The sequence below is a fragment of the Corylus avellana genome, chromosome ca4 (assembly GCF_901000735.1).
Source record: "Corylus avellana chromosome ca4, CavTom2PMs-1.0".
Classification (NCBI taxonomy): domain Eukaryota; kingdom Viridiplantae; phylum Streptophyta; class Magnoliopsida; order Fagales; family Betulaceae; genus Corylus; species Corylus avellana.
Window position 1 is genome coordinate 31,763,395 of NC_081544.1, and position 18,433 is coordinate 31,781,827.

The 18,433-nt window shown below is 34.5% G+C and overlaps 2 protein-coding genes across 4 annotated transcripts; one reads left to right on the forward strand and one right to left on the reverse strand.

The window, feature by feature from the left end:
- The first annotated feature begins 6,674 nt into the window (after positions 1–6,674).
- Positions 6,675–10,412, forward strand: LOC132179669 (probable WRKY transcription factor 3). Its single transcript, XM_059592424.1, has 4 exons — positions 6,675–7,268; positions 8,012–8,727; positions 8,816–8,974; positions 9,770–10,412. The coding sequence occupies exons 1-4, from the start codon at positions 6,774–6,776 to the stop codon at positions 10,050–10,052; spliced, it is 1,653 nt and encodes a 550-aa protein (XP_059448407.1). The 5' UTR covers positions 6,675–6,773; the 3' UTR covers positions 10,053–10,412.
- A 464-nt stretch (positions 10,413–10,876) lies between these two features.
- On the reverse strand, positions 10,877–16,209 carry LOC132178697 (uncharacterized). Of its 3 annotated transcripts, none has more exons than XM_059591206.1 (10): positions 15,880–16,209; positions 14,620–15,013; positions 14,240–14,323; positions 13,831–14,142; positions 13,385–13,520; positions 13,095–13,257; positions 12,583–12,711; positions 11,638–11,832; positions 11,379–11,501; positions 10,877–11,178 (listed from the first exon to the last, which is right to left on the reverse strand). In XM_059591206.1, the coding sequence occupies exons 2-10, from the start codon at positions 14,900–14,902 to the stop codon at positions 11,041–11,043; spliced, it is 1,563 nt and encodes a 520-aa protein (XP_059447189.1). In that variant the 5' UTR covers positions 14,903–15,013; positions 15,880–16,209; the 3' UTR covers positions 10,877–11,040. The 3 variants fall into 3 exon arrangements, with proteins under 3 accessions (XP_059447189.1, XP_059447187.1, XP_059447188.1); XM_059591204.1 differs by having other exon boundaries at positions 14,620–15,016; XM_059591205.1 differs by having other exon boundaries at positions 14,620–15,781.
- Between the last annotated feature and the right edge of the window lie 2,224 nt (positions 16,210–18,433).

Genomic DNA, 18,433 nt, shown 5'->3' on the forward strand with positions numbered 1-18,433 from the left:
ATTTTAGTTATCATTATTTTATTATTTTTTGCAGCATATGTGGCAGCAAAAGCATAGGTACCACCTATAATATAATGCCACATCATTTAATCTGCTGATTTGGCATCAATATGTGACATTCGGGACATGTGTCACCATTTTAAGCGTGCTGACGTGGAGATCTGTTAAATATTTGGATGTAATATGGATGGAAGTACCAAAGGTGTATTTTCAATAATCACATGTTCCAACTGTGGGAATTTGTTTGATTTTGAGCCGAACCACATGTACCAAAATTGCATTTAACCCTTCTAATTTTTTATATGATAATGAAAATTTTCTCATCATCAAATACATTCTTATTTAAAATGTGCTATTTGTAGCTTCCCTATCCCTACCCCTCCCTATGGCGCCAAATGTAAATACCCCGCAGCCTAGTTCTGATTTATCTCAATCATGTTCTATTGCATCTAACTGCTTGTCCTAGGGGTGCAAAGGCGGTTACGGTTAGCGGTTAGTGGCAATAACCGCTAACCGTAACCGCCTTAGCGGTTAGTAGATTTCACTAACCGCAACCGCTAACCGCTTAACGGTTAGCGGTTAGCGGTTAGCGAAATAGATAACCGCCCGCTAACCGCTTTTTTAAAATTGGGCTTTTTGGGCTTTCTTTAGGGCTTTTTGGGCTTTTTTTTTTTGGGCTTTTTTTACCCTCATTTTTTTTTCTTGTATTTTTAATATCTTCTTGGGCCCAATTGCTATAAAAAGAGCTCATATTGAAAAATCAAAAATATTTGACTCAAAATTTACATTTACTTGTACTTTAAAAAAAATTTCTTAAATATTAAATCATAACCGGTTAACTTTTTTTTAAAAAAAATAAATAAATAATCAACACAACATACAAAAAAAAAGTTCAGATTTCAGACAACTGTCACAACATATAAAAAAATATATAAAAAAAGTTCAACACAAAGCATATAAAATAAGTTCAAAAAATGGTTAAATTTCTTTTTCTAAAAAATGTTTAAAAAATACATTAATACTTCAATTGTGATTATAAGTAACACATTGTTGAATCTAAAGTCAATTACTTAATTTGATATTATATAATTATATAGTCTCATTAAATTACATCATATGATTCATATGATTAATTATTTAAATTCTTATCATATTTACTTATAATCTTTTTTTTTTTTTTAATTGAACTTAATATCTAATGGTAAATGGTAATGTTCAAACTCCTAAATCCTAAATTCGTAAAATATCTAATAATGCTTTAATTAAATTGTAGTTATAAGTAATATATTGTTTAATTCAATTGAATCAATTGTGATTATCATTGTACATGAATCATATGATTAACTTGTAGACTTATGACTTATGAGTTATGTCATATTATATATGTATTATTTATTATTATATAATCATATGATTTAATGATCAAGTCATCATGTGATATAATCATATCAATTATAGTGATAATATATAAATTACTAAAATTATAATGATAATACATTAATTCTTAAAATGTGTTTATAAGTAACACATTGGTCATTGTTTAATCCAATGTCAATTACTTAATTTGATACTATACGAATCACATCATCATTGTACATTAATAATATGATTCACTTGAAGTCTTGAATAAAGTATTTGAATTGTCATCGAATCATATGATTAAGTATTGATATTATACATTTATATTATTCATATACATATGTAGACTTATATAGACTTATAACATATATAGACTTATAAGTTTATAACATACATTGAAAATAAGTCTCTAGATATTTAATTGTTGTATTAGTATGAATTGGTATACTTATGAGTTATGTCATATTATATATGTATAATTTGTTATTATATAATCAAATGATTTAATGATCAATCTCATGTGATATAATCATATAAATTATAGTGATAATATATTAATACTCAAATTGTGATTTAATTATTTTTTAAAAAAAATTGTGATTTAATGATCAAGTGATTATATCATATAATCATATAAATTATAGTGATAATATATTAATACTCAAATTGTGATTTAATTATTTTTTAAAAAAATTGTGATTTAATTATCAAGTGATTATGTTATATGTATAAATATTTTTATAATTATAATTATAAAAATATATTATATAAAAAGGCGGTTAGCGGTTACGGTTAGTAGACCCAATAACCGCTAACCGCTAGACGGTTATAGCGATTAGGCGGTTAGCGGTTAATGCGGTTAGGCGGTTAGACGGTTATAGCGGTTAGCGGTTAGCGGGCGGTTTTTAACCGCCCGCCTTTGCACCCCTAGCTTGTCCCAATAAGCTCGAGGGGTCCCAATGGACACATGAATACTCTTTTTTATTTTGTTGGTTAGGGGTAGTCCTTACAATGGTACACATTGAAGAAGTTAAGACTATGGTCCCTACAATCTTTACATGTTACACTGTGAACAAGATAACACTATGGTCCCCTACAATTTTGATGGTATTGCACGCTTGCAATTCCTCGAATCTCCATTTTTGGTTGTAAACCAACAATTATAGATGTTCCACGTCATCATTTCCTTGAAAAAAGAACAAAACTTATAAAAAACAAAAATAAAAATACAAAATAGAAGTGTGATCAGCTACCCTTACTTTACCGCCCAAATAAAATTTTAGGAGTTGTTAGCCACCCACATTAATTGCTTTGAGGGTGATGATATTGACCGTAACACTCCAAACATGTTTGGAGGTCAAGGTGGCCGACCATTCCCTAAAAGGCTGATGGGAGTAATCCAATCACTCTTATGATCTTATCTCAAGCCGTTCTTTTTTCTCTTTAGAGTTAATGATGTGGCAAAAAAAATATATATATATATATTAATGACATGTTTGAATCTAATTTACAATGAATAGTTGAGATATGAACAATTGCAGTTGCAGGCCACTAACAATTGTAAGAGATCTCGATCTGATCCAAGATGAACTTATTATCACACGACTTCAATTATTTACAATTGCAACCAAATACTATTTTTTAAATAAAAATAATAATTTTTGGGTAAGCAATTCACGTATGGCATATGAATCCATAAAAGTACTATTTTTTTTTTTTTGTTTTTTTTGTAGAAGAAGAGGTTCAAGTTCCATGCGCGAATATGTATATTTGTTTGTTTCCATTATGTGGTCATAATAGAACCACCGTAACAATTGAATGGATATGTCATATGATGTTGCCTTCTCAGCAAGCCTTAAAATTAGGCCACATAAATTCAATTAAAAAACTACATAAATTAAATGTATCATACCATAAAAGGTCACAAGTTATAAGTTGGCAGGCGGCTGGTGGCTGATGATGCCTCGACAACTCTTTTTCGAATGCTATTGACTCACACTAGAAAATCTTTTTTCTCATCAAATTAAGATTATCGTGGACCTCACAAAATTGTATTTTTATGCGTCAATATATTACAAATTACCCCTACTGTTTAGAGAATTACAACTGAGGTCATTTACTTACCATTCAACATTGAATTCCTTGATTTGATATATATACTTATTTGATGGTAATAAAATTAATTTGAAAAACATTATTGGGCCAATTTTTTTAGTCAAATTCGCATATGAAAATCAAGTGAATTAATTTAAGTTTTTATTTTAAGAATTACATATTCTACTCATTATATAAACATGGCGGCATGCTTGTATATACCCTTCATTGGATATGGCCACCTCAATGACAACATAAATCTTTTTATCATATAAAAACATCACAAGTGTAAGCTCTATTAAACTCTATAAAGAGAGTAGTACAGAGATAGCATAGCAGAGTGGGAAAGTGAGTTACGACTCTCTCTTCTTTGCCCCCATTCTCTTCCCCCATTCCCCACTCCCTTTTTTCGCCGTAACTCCCTCCTCCTTACCCCCTTTCTCTTTTCCCCCTTTCCCCTTCCCTTTTATCGCCTCAACCGTAGATTGATTAGGGCACGTGTGTGCTTTATAGTGGCACATGGCTGGCCGGTGGTGGAGCGTGGAACGTGTGAGGGTATATGGAGTTTTTGATATTGTATTTTCGTTGTTTTTAAATAAGAATGTATTATTTCTAGATCTGCTTTTAGAAGCGATTTATGTGATGAAGTTTTATTCACTTTCATGAACCCTTAAAAATAACGGAATTGGTTTTCGGTCGGTCTTTTGTTTTCTTATAGTTCATTTTCTGGAAGCAAAGCATAAACTGATGACGAAGAAGATATCAAACATAAAGAAGAATTGTCACTATGGTAAAGGCAACAAAGGGAATTGCGATTAATAAGTCAAAAAATTAAGAACCTGGCAGCGAATAGAGACGCCGGAATTTACTGTAGATCTTGATTGAGACAATGATTTTTCATACATATTGTCTTATAATAGCTCGAGAGGCTATTATATATGTTATAGATCATATTTGAGTTGTGAATATTCAAAATTATATTTTTCGCATTGGACGAAGCATTTTGCCAAATTTAATTATTATATCAATGAAAATATAATTTGTTAAAAAAAAAAGTGTAAGCTCTTTTTGTCGATACCCAAGACCTTTTAAGGTCTTAATTATGATAAAAAAAAAAGTTACTCAATTCTCTTTAATAAGGCTTCAATTATGATAAAACAAATATTAAAAAGAATTGTACTCCAAACTATTGAGACTTTAGAGGGAAATAAAGAAGAAAAAAAAATGAAAAGTCGCATTAATGGCACATCTAAATCAGTAATTAAACTCATAATTTCACTTGAACTTAAAATCAACGTGCCAGCTAAGTTTGTTCATTCAAATAATGTTTAGAATCTCTTTCAAAAAAAATAAATGTTTAGAATAAAGTAAACTTTTTTCTGCGCAAATTAAATTCTAAACAAAAAAGAATTATATGTATTTAACACAAAATATATTCTCCATTAAAACTAAATGTTTAGCAGTAGATATGAAATAATTAATATTAAAATTATTATTTAAATATAAAAAATGTCTCACTTTAATTCATAACCTCCTTTTTTTCTTTTTTTTTTCTAAATAATTCATAACCTTAAAACCTCTCAAACCGCCCCCTATGGTATTCGTAGGCCCCCCAATTGGATTGATGCTTTTGATTCATTAATCACTAGATTAAATTTTTCTTCAATATTGTCCAAAGTAAATTTACAACAACAACAACAACATCACATCAAAATTCCTGACCAATAAAGTCATCACAGCTTGCCCTGATTGCATTGATGACCTTAATTAAGCTTCACTAACTTTCATTCCCATTTATACGAGCCCTTTAACTCATGCAAGTGTAAGATAATATATTAAGAATACCAAAATAAAATAATATAAATATTATATTTTAAATTTATCATGTGGAAATAAAATTTAAACCATACTCTCTCTCTTTCTCTCTCTCTCTATATATATATTTTGTCTGTGTCTGTGTCTTTGGCTCTGGTGTTCCCCGAGTGTGGCCAGAAGTGGTGTGCACGAAGCCATTGCAGGTCGCCATAAGTAGATACAACCGAAAACTTGATTGCAACGCCAGCCTGGTGGATGGGCTAATTATAATGAATTAAAAAAAGGTAGAAGCCTTTTTCCCATTCTGTCCTTGCACCTGCTTCCTAGCAACTAATTAATTACATGTCTAACGTTATCGAGGCACATTTCGGGTCGACAGGAAAGGTGTTTCATTTCTACTCTCTACATAAATAACTCCATTTTTCTTTTTTTTTTCCTCAAAAAATAATAAAAAAAAACCTTATGATAATATTTTCCACATACTTAATTATCTTTAAAAACATTTTTACACAATTAAGACCACATTGGAATTATTAGTAATTTAACCCGTTAATATAAACACTTATTGCACGCCAGGAGTAGATGTCCGATGGACTGGAAACTTATTTATGAGCTCTCTCTCGTATTAATTGTTCAAAGTGAATTATTTATCCTTTTTGAAGTATTGTATTTTGTCGTGTTCTGTTTACGCACAGGACAATGTTGTCCTCTATTGGCATTGTCAGTCGTGGGCTGCAGGAGTTTGGCTGGAGCTGGATAACGCAATATGGACAAAAACCCCACCACTGCAACAACATTTTTTCTAGTCCTCAAGTTGTGAGACTCCAGTGAACTCTCTGATTGCGACTGTTTCAGATGAGGGCAGATTCGACCTCTACATTTACTGTCTTGTCTAAAACAGTTTTTATTTTGAAAAAAGAAAAAGAAAAAGTTTTATATATATATGTCTTTTAGCCCTAAATGCTTCATGTTCATGGACACCTACAAGAGTTCACCAGAGAGATTAATATTTTTACTAAATTTTATCTTCATAGAATTTATAAAAAAAAAAAAGAAAAGAAAAGAAAAAAATTCTTCATATTTATTAAAACTCACAAGCCATTAATTAATTAATGAATTATTAGGGACGTTGGTGCCACGTGGGGGGATTGTGAGAATCACCACGGTTGAGTTGGTCACCAGTAAACTTTTTGGTCGTGTCTTCTCGGTTGGAGCTTGCAAAGATGCATGCCATGTCTACAGATGGCAAACCGACAATAGGTTCAAAAAGTCATCGAGGACTAAACCGTCAATCCGCAGCGGTTGCCCTCCAAAGAGAGTGAAAAAAGATAAGGGGAAATTGGTAAAAAGTGCGCTCTTTACGTATCTGGGGCGTGGACTTTTTGCTCTACTTCAGATCCGCGAAGCGAAGCGAAAGCAGAAACGGAAAAAAACAGACGCAACCGAAAACAGAGACAAACGAAGAAAGGAGCACAGAGAGAGAGAGAGAGAGCGCGCAAAAATCAATGGCTGAGAAAGAACAGCCGCCTCCACCGTCAACGTTGTCATCGTCATCATCATCGCAAGTGTCGAAATCGACGGCTTATAATCTTCCTTCACGTCCTACGATCACTCTGCCACCACGTTCCTCCATGGAGACGCTATTCAACGGTGGTGGTGGTGGTGGTGGCGGTGGTGGGCCAGGCTTGGGTGGGCTGGGATTCAGCCCTGGGCCCATGACGCTGCTCTCCAGCTTCTTCTCCGATACCGACGATTGCAGGTCCTTCTCTCAGCTTCTCGCGGGTGCCATGACTTCACCGGCGGCTATTCCTTCCCACCAGCGCCAGAGCTTCCCGCCGCCGGATGAAGGTGGTTCCGGCGCCGGAGATGACGATTTTCGGTTCAGGCCGAATCGACCTTCGAATTCGGCGGTTCCACAGTCGCCGATTTTCACCGTTCCGCCGGGGTTGAGCCCCGCCGGCTTGCTCGGCTCGCCGGGGCTGTTCTCGCCGGGCGGCCAGGTAATTCTCAGTATGTCTAGTCTAGTTATCATAATTCATTTGGGTTTTCTGGGAAAGTATGTACTGTTTTGTTTGGTTGCCGAGAAAAACACTTACTTAGAATTTGAATTTCATTTGCTCTTTAATTATGGAGTACTGGAGATATAACTGGGATCTTGGGAAATGGTTCGAATTTGGATGCTATAGTGACGATGATAACAAAATTAGAAACAGATATGTGCTTCCAGCTTAATGGTAACTGAAAATCCCAGAAAGGGTTCATTTCCAATCTACTATTTTGATCTTTGATGATTAAGATCTTTCGTTAAGAATGATCAATGCAAACCCCTTACCAATAAAGAGCCACCTATGAATTGAAATTGAATGTTTATGAAGTAATTCATAGGTAGGATAGGAGGCCTGTACGGCTTGAATTAATGCAGCTTTTTGTATAAGGATAAATCTTTTTTAAGCTTTTTTTATGGTGGTGAAGCTGAATACTTTGCTCTATGATTACGGATACAGGATATAGATACGGTCGTAGAATACTGACGATCGACATAGTGACATGCCAATTCTTGAAAGTTTAGGATAGAGTATGGGAGGGATGTGTTCTTTAATCCTTAGATATATAACCACTAATTCTAGTTTAGAATTCTTAGATTGAGCTCTATGTTCCCCCATCATCCGTACTATATTACTGTTTGGAATTCAGAACTCATACTGTGTTGGATTCTTATGTTTGTGAATCATGATATTTGTAGGGACCCTTTGGAATGACACACCAGCAAGCTCTGGCACAGGTCACAGCTCAGGCTGCACAAGCCTATTCCCATATGAATGTCGAACCAGATTACTCGTCTTCATTATCAGCAGCACCGGCTACATCATTAACACAGCTTCCAGCCTTTACATCCAACGCAACTGCACATCAGAAGGTGCCACCCTCAGTACCAGACTCCAGTGTTGCAATGAATGAAACATCCGATGTCTCTCATTCTGATCAGAGATCCCAACCTTCGACATTCACTGTTGATAACCCTGCTGCTGATGGCTACAACTGGCGGAAATATGGGCAGAAGCAGGTGAAGGGTAGTGAATTCCCTCGAAGCTATTACAAATGCACGCATCCCAATTGTCCTGTCAAGAAAAAGGTTGAGCGCTCTCTTGAAGGCCAAGTAACCGAAATAATTTACAAGGGCCAGCACAACCATCAACCACCTCAAACCAATAAGCGTGCAAAGGATACTGGAAATTCCAGTAGTCTGGGAAATCCGGACTTAGCCTCCCAAGTTCAAGGTGGGAATTCGAACAAATTGAGAGGGATGGCTCCTTATTCAATGTCTAAGAAGGGTCAGGAATCTAGCCAAGCGACACCTGAACACTTATCTGCGACTAGTGATAGCGAGGAAGTGGGTGATGCGGAAACTGGAGTAGATGAAAGAGACGAAGATGAAGATGAACCCAACCCAAAGAAACGGTATATTTTTTTTCCTTTCAGCATTATGCCAAAGAGTAATTATTTATTAGTTTGTTTTGGCTTCTTACAATCTTTTTTTGTTGTGCAGAAGTACAGAGGTCAAGGTTTCAGAGCCAGCTGCTTCACATAGGACTGTCACAGAGCCTAGAATCATTGTGCAGACGACTAGTGAAGTGGATCTTTTAGATGATGGGTATAGGTGGCGAAAGTATGGACAGAAAGTGGTTAAGGGCAATCCTTATCCAAGGTAGTACTACTTTTCTTATCTTTTGGTCCCCCTTCACCAATGTGGTTAAGTTTTCTTTATAATCTATACAATTTACATTTAGCTCATCGAAGTATATTCATAGAGCTATCTCTTAACAAATCTAGTGTTTGCATATTCTGAGATCTTTTTGCACACCATCGTACTGAAGAGGTTGATAATAGATGTATTCTTATAAAAATTGCAAATGAAAAGGGGGATTTACATCTTATTCAAAATCTTTAACTCCGTGAGACTTAAATCCTCTCAGCTCTTATAACCATGTTTAAAACTTGCCTCTCTTTAATCAAATATTGTCATTGCTATCTCTAACTCCCCCCATCATCTCTGCCATATTTTGCCATACTGAAACTGTCATGACTGCCTTCATGCTTGTTTAGTATCTATCAACCGGAAGTCTCTGATTTTTTTCCTACACTAGAGTATTTATTCCTAGCCTATTTGAGTTGAGCTAATCCCCATGGATGCAGTAATCACCTGCAAACTACATGCATCCCCTAAGCCTGGGGAGTCGATCAATGTCTCAACTAAATCATTTACCTAAATGGGTCGGAAAACAAAAATTTGGAATTTTTAAGATCATGTCGTGCATGAGAACTCTTTTAGTTGCTTTTTTGAAATATGTTGATGTCAAATGTGTTTTCATCATGCCTAATTAATCCTCTCAATGGATGCTTAAAAAAGTAATTAATCTATTCTCAGTGATTGGTTTAATTTCCTTGTTGCATGGGTTGCTTATCTGGAAATTCCTTATGCATCTTTTTTTCTGATCTGCAGGAGCTATTATAAATGCACAAGCCCGGGATGTAATGTCCGTAAGCACGTCGAGAGGGCTGCGTCAGATCCTAAAGCTGTCATTACAACGTACGAGGGAAAACATAATCATGATGTACCAGCCGCTAGAAGTAGCAGCCACAACACAGCCCCAAGCACTACATCGCAGCCTAGACCAGACAATGCGGTAGCCGAGAAGCACACCTTAATGAACAAGATGGATCTAAGGAACAATGATCAACAGCCTATAGCACGCTCACGATTGAAAGAAGAACAGATAACATAGCTTCTGTGTTGTGAATGTGAATGTGAAGATCAGTGGGCGACAAATCACACGAAATTTTGCCAACTATCAGGCAAAAGGTGCAAGTTAACTTTTCTTAGATCTGTTTTTCACACTTGAGGCCATAGTTTTGATGAAGGCGGTATCCAACTGCAATATACAAAAGAAAGGAAAAATGGAAAGAAGACGGAGAAGTGAGTTCCAAGACAAAACTTGCTTGGATTAGGACTGTAATTCTTGTTGTATTTAACTAGTTGAATGAGCAATATTTTATTGCAATTCTACATTTCTGTGCATTCTTTTGTACATGGGAATATAAGTATTTTTGTTCCATATAGTTGCGTAACTGCTGCATTTGGCCGAGATATTTTGTCGGACTTTTTTCTTTTTTTTTTTGCCTTCTTCTTACTTATTATTTGCCTTTTTTATCTTAAGATTGATTGTTTCTGCTTCCTATTTTGTTGTAATTTGTAGGTAGTTTGGGGTGACTTGGAGAAGAAATGGAGTATTTGAGCTGCAAGCTAAACCCACTTGAGGTGTTTTGTTTTATTCCTATTCTAGTGCAAGCATACACTTGTTCGAGTTGAGGGATTGTGTTATTCTAGTTTTGGTGTTAGAACTGTAGCTGTTTGGCTGTGGGATTAAGATTGCCCTTGTCCCTGTTTCTTGTATTTTGAGAACGACTTATCCCATGTAAGGGCCAAACAAAAAAACAAAAAACAAAAGTTCACATCGTTCACGTCACATGACTTAGAAATAGTTGTTTGATTCCACAGCACAGAAAAAAATCAACAAATAATTAGAAATAAAGATACAACATATTTTGATAGTATTATTAGATAAATTCATTTCTGCATCCAAAAAATAAGGAATTTTTTTCAGTTTTACTTGTTCCCTTTTTTCTTTCATTTAAAAAGGCCATGGTTGAACCAACTTTTACAAAATATGGTTCTTGATTATTCCGCTGCCGGAATTCTTGGCTATAAATGCATTAATCCACAGGTGTTTGTCCAAATCGATCATCTTTCAAAGTTACAATTGTGGGTATTTGACTATGATTAACCAAATCAATCTTGTTCAGGCACACACAACACAGGACTTGCTCCGGCAGTTCCTCTGGCTTTTGTGCCTGTAATTAGTATTGAAAGAAAAATTGAGTTTTTATATATATATATAGTTAAGCAGCTACTTCAAACTTTATATATTGTGCAGGAAAAGAAGAGATAATAACTTAATTAAATCAATTGTGCAGGTCAAAATTGTGAGTTGGAACATAAACCTGCAGTTCTTTTTTTCAACTCTAGGATAATTGGTAAGACAACTATATACCTGGATAGTTAGGCCAACATCAAGTATGCCATACTTCAAACGGTCTCGGAACGATTCGAGTCCTTTCCTGGATATGTAGCTAAATCGATGTATATCTAGGTCAATTTCAAAGTAATTGGGTCCCTGGATAAATTAAAAAGAAGAAGGCAAAGTTAGTTCAATCCTGTGTTGAGAGGCTAATGGTTGTATACCATAGCGGAATTGTGCAAGCCATCAATGAAGAAATTGAACTTGGAACTAAAGACAAACTTTTCTTTACCTTAAAGAAATTGTGTTGAGGTCGTGACAGTACGGGCTTATCATTATAAGCATGTATAAGCTTCCTTTCAGTGGAACTCAATTGGAGGTCCTCTGGATTGACCACCCCAGCCAAAATTTTTAGCCTTTCCCTAAAAGGAACCAGGGACTCCTTTGCAAACCCTTTAACCTTTTCCATCTCATCCTCAACAAGTCTCTGTGGAAGAAACGAGTATTGGTATCAAACTAGGGTACTACTCAAAAAGGAAAGAAAATGATATATCAACGTTACAATTAAGTCAGGAAAAAAGGAAAGACAATGTGTTCAAGCAACAAAGATCACTCTCAAAAGTTAGACACAAGTGCATCATATCATGAATGTGTGTTTTAAAAAATTAGATAGATTGATGGCAAACGATAGGAAAAAAAATGTATAATGAGCTCATTCTGTCAAACAATCTTCTCTAAAGGGAGGAAAAAAAAAACAATCATGTTAGCATTGTCATTTGCTTTAGTTTTTAAAATTTACTTAAAACAGATACTCAGATCCCAACACATATGTCATGAACTTAATTTGAACAAAACCATATTAGGATTTGCTTTTATAAGTTCGATTAACAAAACTAGGCAGCATTTTGCTTCTCTTTACAAATTAATATGCACCCAAAAAAATAAATATTATGCTTTTTATTTTGGGATAGAAAACAGGGGGATGGGAGGCATTGAGGGGATAGAAGACTTTAGTGCCAAGGATCCTGTAGCTGATCCCAAAAGGCACTTGGGTAAGAAAAAAGCAGAGCACATGTTCTTAATTTTGATACTAAGAGAAAAATAGAAGAAAAGCACTTAAAAGAGAAGAACTATTTTATTTTTTCTTTAGAAACCCTTTACAAATCAGCCTCGGCCCTAAACTTTTGATGACCAAAAAACTAGATATGGAAATTATATGGAAAGATTGAGAAAGTACCTTTATACTGTCCTGAAAACTAGGAGAGATCTCTTTGTCAAAATGATCAGATAGTTTGAAGTACAACACGAGGCTCATGCCTTCCCCATCGTTTTCACCAAGGAACATTGTAGCAGGATAAATAGGCAGCTGAAACAACACCAGAAACAATTCATAGTACACAATTTAGATCCACTAGTTAATACAGAAGCTAATGACATTGCACTTGAATTGTACCACTACAACCCTGAGCATCTGCTAAGGCAGAACAACCTCTAATTACCCATCCTACAGAAAATTTTGTTCCCTATCACTTCCCAGAGTATACTCTGGGAAAAACCCATTGTTTCATGATTACAGAATTGACTAAGGTATTAGGTCTTTTCTTCCTTTCCTTTATAGATGACAAGCATGGTCCTTATGATAGTTGCAACTGACCAACTATGAAACAATCTATTGATAAAGACCCTTATGAAGGAATACAAATTAAGCATGCATGAAGGTATTTTGAGAGAGAGAGAGAGAGAGAGAACCTGTATATTGATAATCAAGATCGTAGGTACTTTCTCATGTGCCTTCACAGAAGGAAGTTCAAGGTGTTGAGCAATGTGATTTATCTTACGTGGGCAGACAAATAAGTCAACTCCAATTGGTACGTATGCACTGCAGTCTGGGGCAGGGAGCTTCTGTTTATCTCTGCATAATCAATTGGTAATATTTAAACCATCAAGACCTTAATTAGAAAACAAAAAATCAAATTAAATCACCAAATAATAGTTGTAAATGCACATATTTGATGGATAGGAAAAACTCGTTAACATGCCTAAAATAATTCTCTCCACGGAGCTTAAAAACTGAAGGCGAGACAGCAAACCAGCATCCTGGAGTCGGCTTCTCTCCTGATGAACATGGAATCTGCAATCCACCTCTGGGACGATACAGAAGTTTCTCAGATGAACCTGCCAGAACACATTTTATATTTATCATTGTAGCAGAGAGCAGGCCATATGTACTTATCATACACATATCAACAAATAAGACTGTCAAATACATTCTATCACTTCAAAATGTACAATTTTACCAAAACTGATAAAGGTCAAGAAATATCTTCTATATCCAATGCCAAAAGATGCCTATAATACTGCCACAAACTCTATGAGATGCAATAGCACAATTACAAAATCTAGGCAAGACATAGTGCTGAAATGTAAAATCTATAAAAACTAAAGATGAAACAATACGTGTACTCTAAAAGGTCTCTGTACTTACAGTATTCAGTCTTTTCATTTCCATCAACAGATTTCCTCTTATAAGAATACATGATAACTGCAGATTGCTTTCTTTGTGGAGGGGGACTTGACAAATGTTGACCCTTGTCATTGAAACTGACTGAAGGAAGCAAACCAGGTAAGCAAGACTTCACATTGTTTTCTTGTGTTTTCTCCCCTGAGTTTTGTGCACCCCCGTCTATTTTCAGGTAACTTCCATAAAATCCCTCATACTTACACCCACTATCTACAAAGCAGGATGCACTTTCGTACTGGAGCAATTGTGCTGCATTACCTACTGAAGGAAAACAATCTGGCAGCCAAAAAGACCAATAACAAAGTCACAAATAAAAGTATATAAGCGTAATCGAAAATAAATCACTTTGTTCTGATGAATGTGGATTTATTACCTCCATATACACTACTAAAGTCATCATCTGAATCAGATTCCAGAATACTAACCGAGTCAAACCATGCTTCTTCTTGGCATATTCCTGCAATAGAAGGCATTCGTGTCATTTAGAGCGAAGAAGGCGAATAGCCCATCCAACAAGTTCTAAAAACCGCAATAACTTCCATATAAATGTTTATGTAGTTTTAAATTCAAAAAATCTCATACAACTCCTGTATAAAATGTGAACTTATAAGTTTTTATCCTTCCTCTTTAAACCAAGTATGTTTTCGAACCCTTTCTTTAAAATTAATTGAGGTTTAGGTACCCTATTGAGATATCTTCATCTTTCCTTAGTTGATTAACAAATTGCCCTAATAAGAGAGAAAAAGAAGATACCATTTGCATCGATTTGACTATGGTTCCATTGTAGCTGGGTGAGATGAAATGTCCTGTTAGAAACTTCAGATCTCTTGCAGGTTGTTGCAGCACCCTTCTCAAAATCAAGATGAACAAACTCACTAACAGCAAAGTCGCTTACATGATTTCCAGCATCGTCAATCCCTTTAATAGGTATATCAGAAATAGAAGTGGAAATCTTTCTGTGGCCTTTTCTGCGTCTACGAAAATACTTCCTCGGCGTATTTACACTTATATTTGGTTTTGAGGCACAGCCACCCATTGTGACAACTATGTTTTACAAACCCCACTTACAACAAATTCATATAAGGTGCCAACTTCAATGATTAATCAGGCACAGCAGATATAATAACCTCCATGTGAAACAAAAAACCTACTGTGCATTCCAGCAACACTGATTAAGTAAATTGTCAACAAAAAGAATGCAGGAGACTTGGCCAAATTTAAATTGGAGCAAGCTTCATCTTTCCAAATCCATTTAAAAAATCAATCAGCAGTTTACAGATGGAAAAAAAAATGTATGTAGGAAAGGTGAATGCAGAATTCAATAACTTCTTCCCAGTTAGGATTCAAACAGGCCAGACAATCATAAACATGCAAACTATGGATTTTTCAAGCCATCTGCAGAATATCATTATGTAGAAAAAAAATAATCTAGTAAATGTGAAACATGAGAAATTCAACCAAAAACCAACATTACATTTTTTTATGAAGAACCAGTATATATTAGTAAAAAATGAGCAGTACTTGGACTTTATGATGTAGTAATAAGGCTAAGTATTTGCAATGTGCCATGAAAACCATTAAAGGAACACTAAATGCAAGTCATGTGAAAATCAAAGTAACAAATAATAAAATAAAAAAAATCCTCGACTAATGAAATACCAAATTTGGAAAATATATAATCATATAATTAAAGTATAAACACATGCAGATGGAACAATAGATGAAAATAAAACAAGGAAACGTGAAAGAAAGAAAGAAAGAAAGAAAGAAAGGATGTTATGTAGACGCGCGCCTAGACGGAGATCGATTAGGTGATGGAGAGGAAAATGTTTGTTGGAATTTGGCATCAAAAGACATGCATTTAAACCACTGCGCTGATCGGTTCTCGTCGTTATCAGATTCATCAACGTCAAAACTTGTAACGAAATCATCAAAACAATCACACGTCTGCTTGTACGTCACGCATATATTCAAATACATAGAAAACAAAACATATAAGAAACAGAGAGAGACCTGAGGATTATGAAGAAGGTTGAATAAAAGTCCGGCATGAATGAACGAGGAATCGTCGTTCCGACAAAGGAACTCAGATTCCTCAGACTGTCTCTGTCTCTCTCTCTATCTATCTGATTTCTGAAAATCCAACCACCAAACACCTCCGAATTCCAGATAGAAACCGAAGAGACAACGCACACGAACTCCGTTGTATTCGGACCCAATTCCCTACTTCGCCGCTCCTTTTAAATATCTCTCTCTCTCTCTCTGAAAGTCCAACGTTGGTTTTCGTTATCTGGTGATGGGTTATTTCGCCCGACATTTCGCGGGCAAAAACCACATTATGACACTCACAGACTCACAGTCACAGGCTCATTCTTCTTAAATCTTTTTTTTTTTTTTTGGTTTTATATGAAATTAGGAAACTAGTATTAAAGCACTAATTAAGCAAGTGCATTTAATAGGGAGGCTTTTTTATGGACAAAGCAAAGTTAACTTAATAAGAAGAATGTTATGCCTATAAATAAATTTTATAAAAAAACTTTACAAGCAGATGTGGCACAATATAATTGGATATAAAATAAGTTTAAATTTTGAAAAACCTAATTATGTTGTGTCACATCCATTTGTAAAAAATTTTCAGTAAAATTTGTTTGTAAGCATAGCATTACTCATTTAATAATATGTTCATTGAATAATTTTTTTCTTTCTCTTAATCTTTTCTTACTTATTCATTGTATTGTAGCGTCATGCATATACAATAAATAAGTGCTATAAAAAAAATTTAAAAAAAAAATCTGTAGAATAAAATGGTATCATGTGAGAATAAAATTGTCTCGTGACAAATTAACAAATGTATTAACAATAACTTCGTAGCAAAGACTTTTTTGTAAGAGTTATTTGGTATTTTATTAATAAATTTTGAGAAAAATACACTTTACTCTATGAACTATCTACATATTTGCACTTATAACTCCAATGTTTAAAAAATGACATTTTACCTTCTCAAGCTTTCAAATTGTTGCAATTTGACAATTCTGACTTTTTTTTTTTTTTTTTCCCAAAATGCCATATCCCAAGTTAAAAATTAAAAATTAAAAAATTAAGTGGTGGCCAAAGCCACCCCAAGTCCAACTGGGGTGACCGGTCACTCCTTAATTTTTTTTTTTTTAACTTGGGATGGGGGCATTTGGAGAAAAAAAAAAGTCAAAATGGTCTAATTGCAACAATTTAAAAGTTTGAGGGTAAAATATCACTTTAAAAATTAAAATTATAAGTGTAAATGAGTGAATAGTTAAGAGGTAAAATATATTTTTCCCTTAAATGTTTCATATTTGTGAAGAGAACTTGCATTATAAAAAGGGTGCGGTGTATAATTTTATGTGCTATTTTCAAATTTTCATCAGGTGAATGAGGAAGAAGAAGGTCAGCATCAATGGCAGAGTGGGCTGAAGTGAACATTTTCAATTTTCTATGGGCATCCGTGTGAGACAGATAGGTTACAGCGACCCTTTCTAAGCACCCATTTCGTATCATCCAAAATATAAATGCCACCCTCTATTTCAACCTCCATCCAATGCAATGATCATTAGCTGGCACCACCTTATTAATTCAGGACGTCTCCATATGTGGCTCCCATAAATGAACAAATATCTTTTCTATTGATTTGACATCCCTAACTTCTAACAAATCTCATGAAAATGATGAAATATAAAATAATAATGACTATTGTTATGACAGTTTTCGAGTCGTTGGACCAATAATAAAGTTTTTGTACGATTAAAAAAAGTCACCAGAAATTATCAATTTTTTCGGAGATTAAAAACACTCCGATGCTTAAATTAATTTTCTATGTGAGAAAGAAAAAGCAAAGGGAGAGCATCAAAAGAGATAGAGAGTATATGCCCAACTCTCGTGCTTTTGGGTTAAAATTTTTCTTACAAATTAGATTGGAATAAGTTTTTCTAACTCAATCCATAAATTGACATATTTTTAGAACACGTGATTTCCATGTGTAATTTTAACAAAGTATTGGATGGATTTCATCTCCACTTAGCTAAGCCTTCAAGATTTGCATGATTGAAGGCTTAGATTTTTTCAAATATATATATATATATATTAAACATCTCCATTTATTAAAATTTCTATTTTCATTCTTTTTATTTTATTTTTCTCAAAATAAAAATATTACCAAACAATTCAAACACAAAACACTCTTAAAAACATATATATAATTTTATTTTATTTTTATTTTTTTCTGCTTCGAAATGTCTTAATAGCATGGAAAGCATGGTGACCAACCAAGAAAACCATTGGAGCCTCTTAATTAAGGATGTGCTTTTAAATATAAACATGGGGAAGCTTACTTTATTCAGCATTAAAGCAATGTCCCAAAGTGGGACCCTTGGAATGGGATGCTTACCCCAATATCCCCACTATTCACCAAAACAATGATTAGCATGATTTCTCTGTGATTACGAAACCCGCGTGGTCAGAGACCGAGCCAACGAGGAATTGGGAGTGACACTTTTCTTTCTTTAAAAAATAAAAAGTTTATTTGTTTTTAGCATAT

Coding starts and splice junctions, on each gene's coding strand:
- LOC132179669 (XM_059592424.1), top strand. CDS start 6,774: ATGGCTGAGAAAGAACAGCCGCCTCCACCGTCAACGTTGTCATCGTCA. Junction 8,728..8,815: donor GAACCCAACCCAAAGAAACG/GTATATTTTTTT, acceptor TTTGTTGTGCAG/AAGTACAGAGGTCAAGGTTT. Junction 8,975..9,769: donor AAGGGCAATCCTTATCCAAG/GTAGTACTACTT, acceptor TCTGATCTGCAG/GAGCTATTATAAATGCACAA.
- LOC132178697 (XM_059591206.1), bottom strand. CDS start 14,902: ATGGGTGGCTGTGCCTCAAAACCAAATATAAGTGTAAATACGCCGAGG. Junction 12,712..13,094: donor TCTTGATTATCAATATACAG/GTTCTCTCTCTC, acceptor GTGTTGTTTCAG/CTGCCTATTTATCCTGCTAC. Junction 11,502..11,637: donor CTCAACACAATTTCTTTAAG/GTAAAGAAAAGT, acceptor TAATTTATCCAG/GGACCCAATTACTTTGAAAT.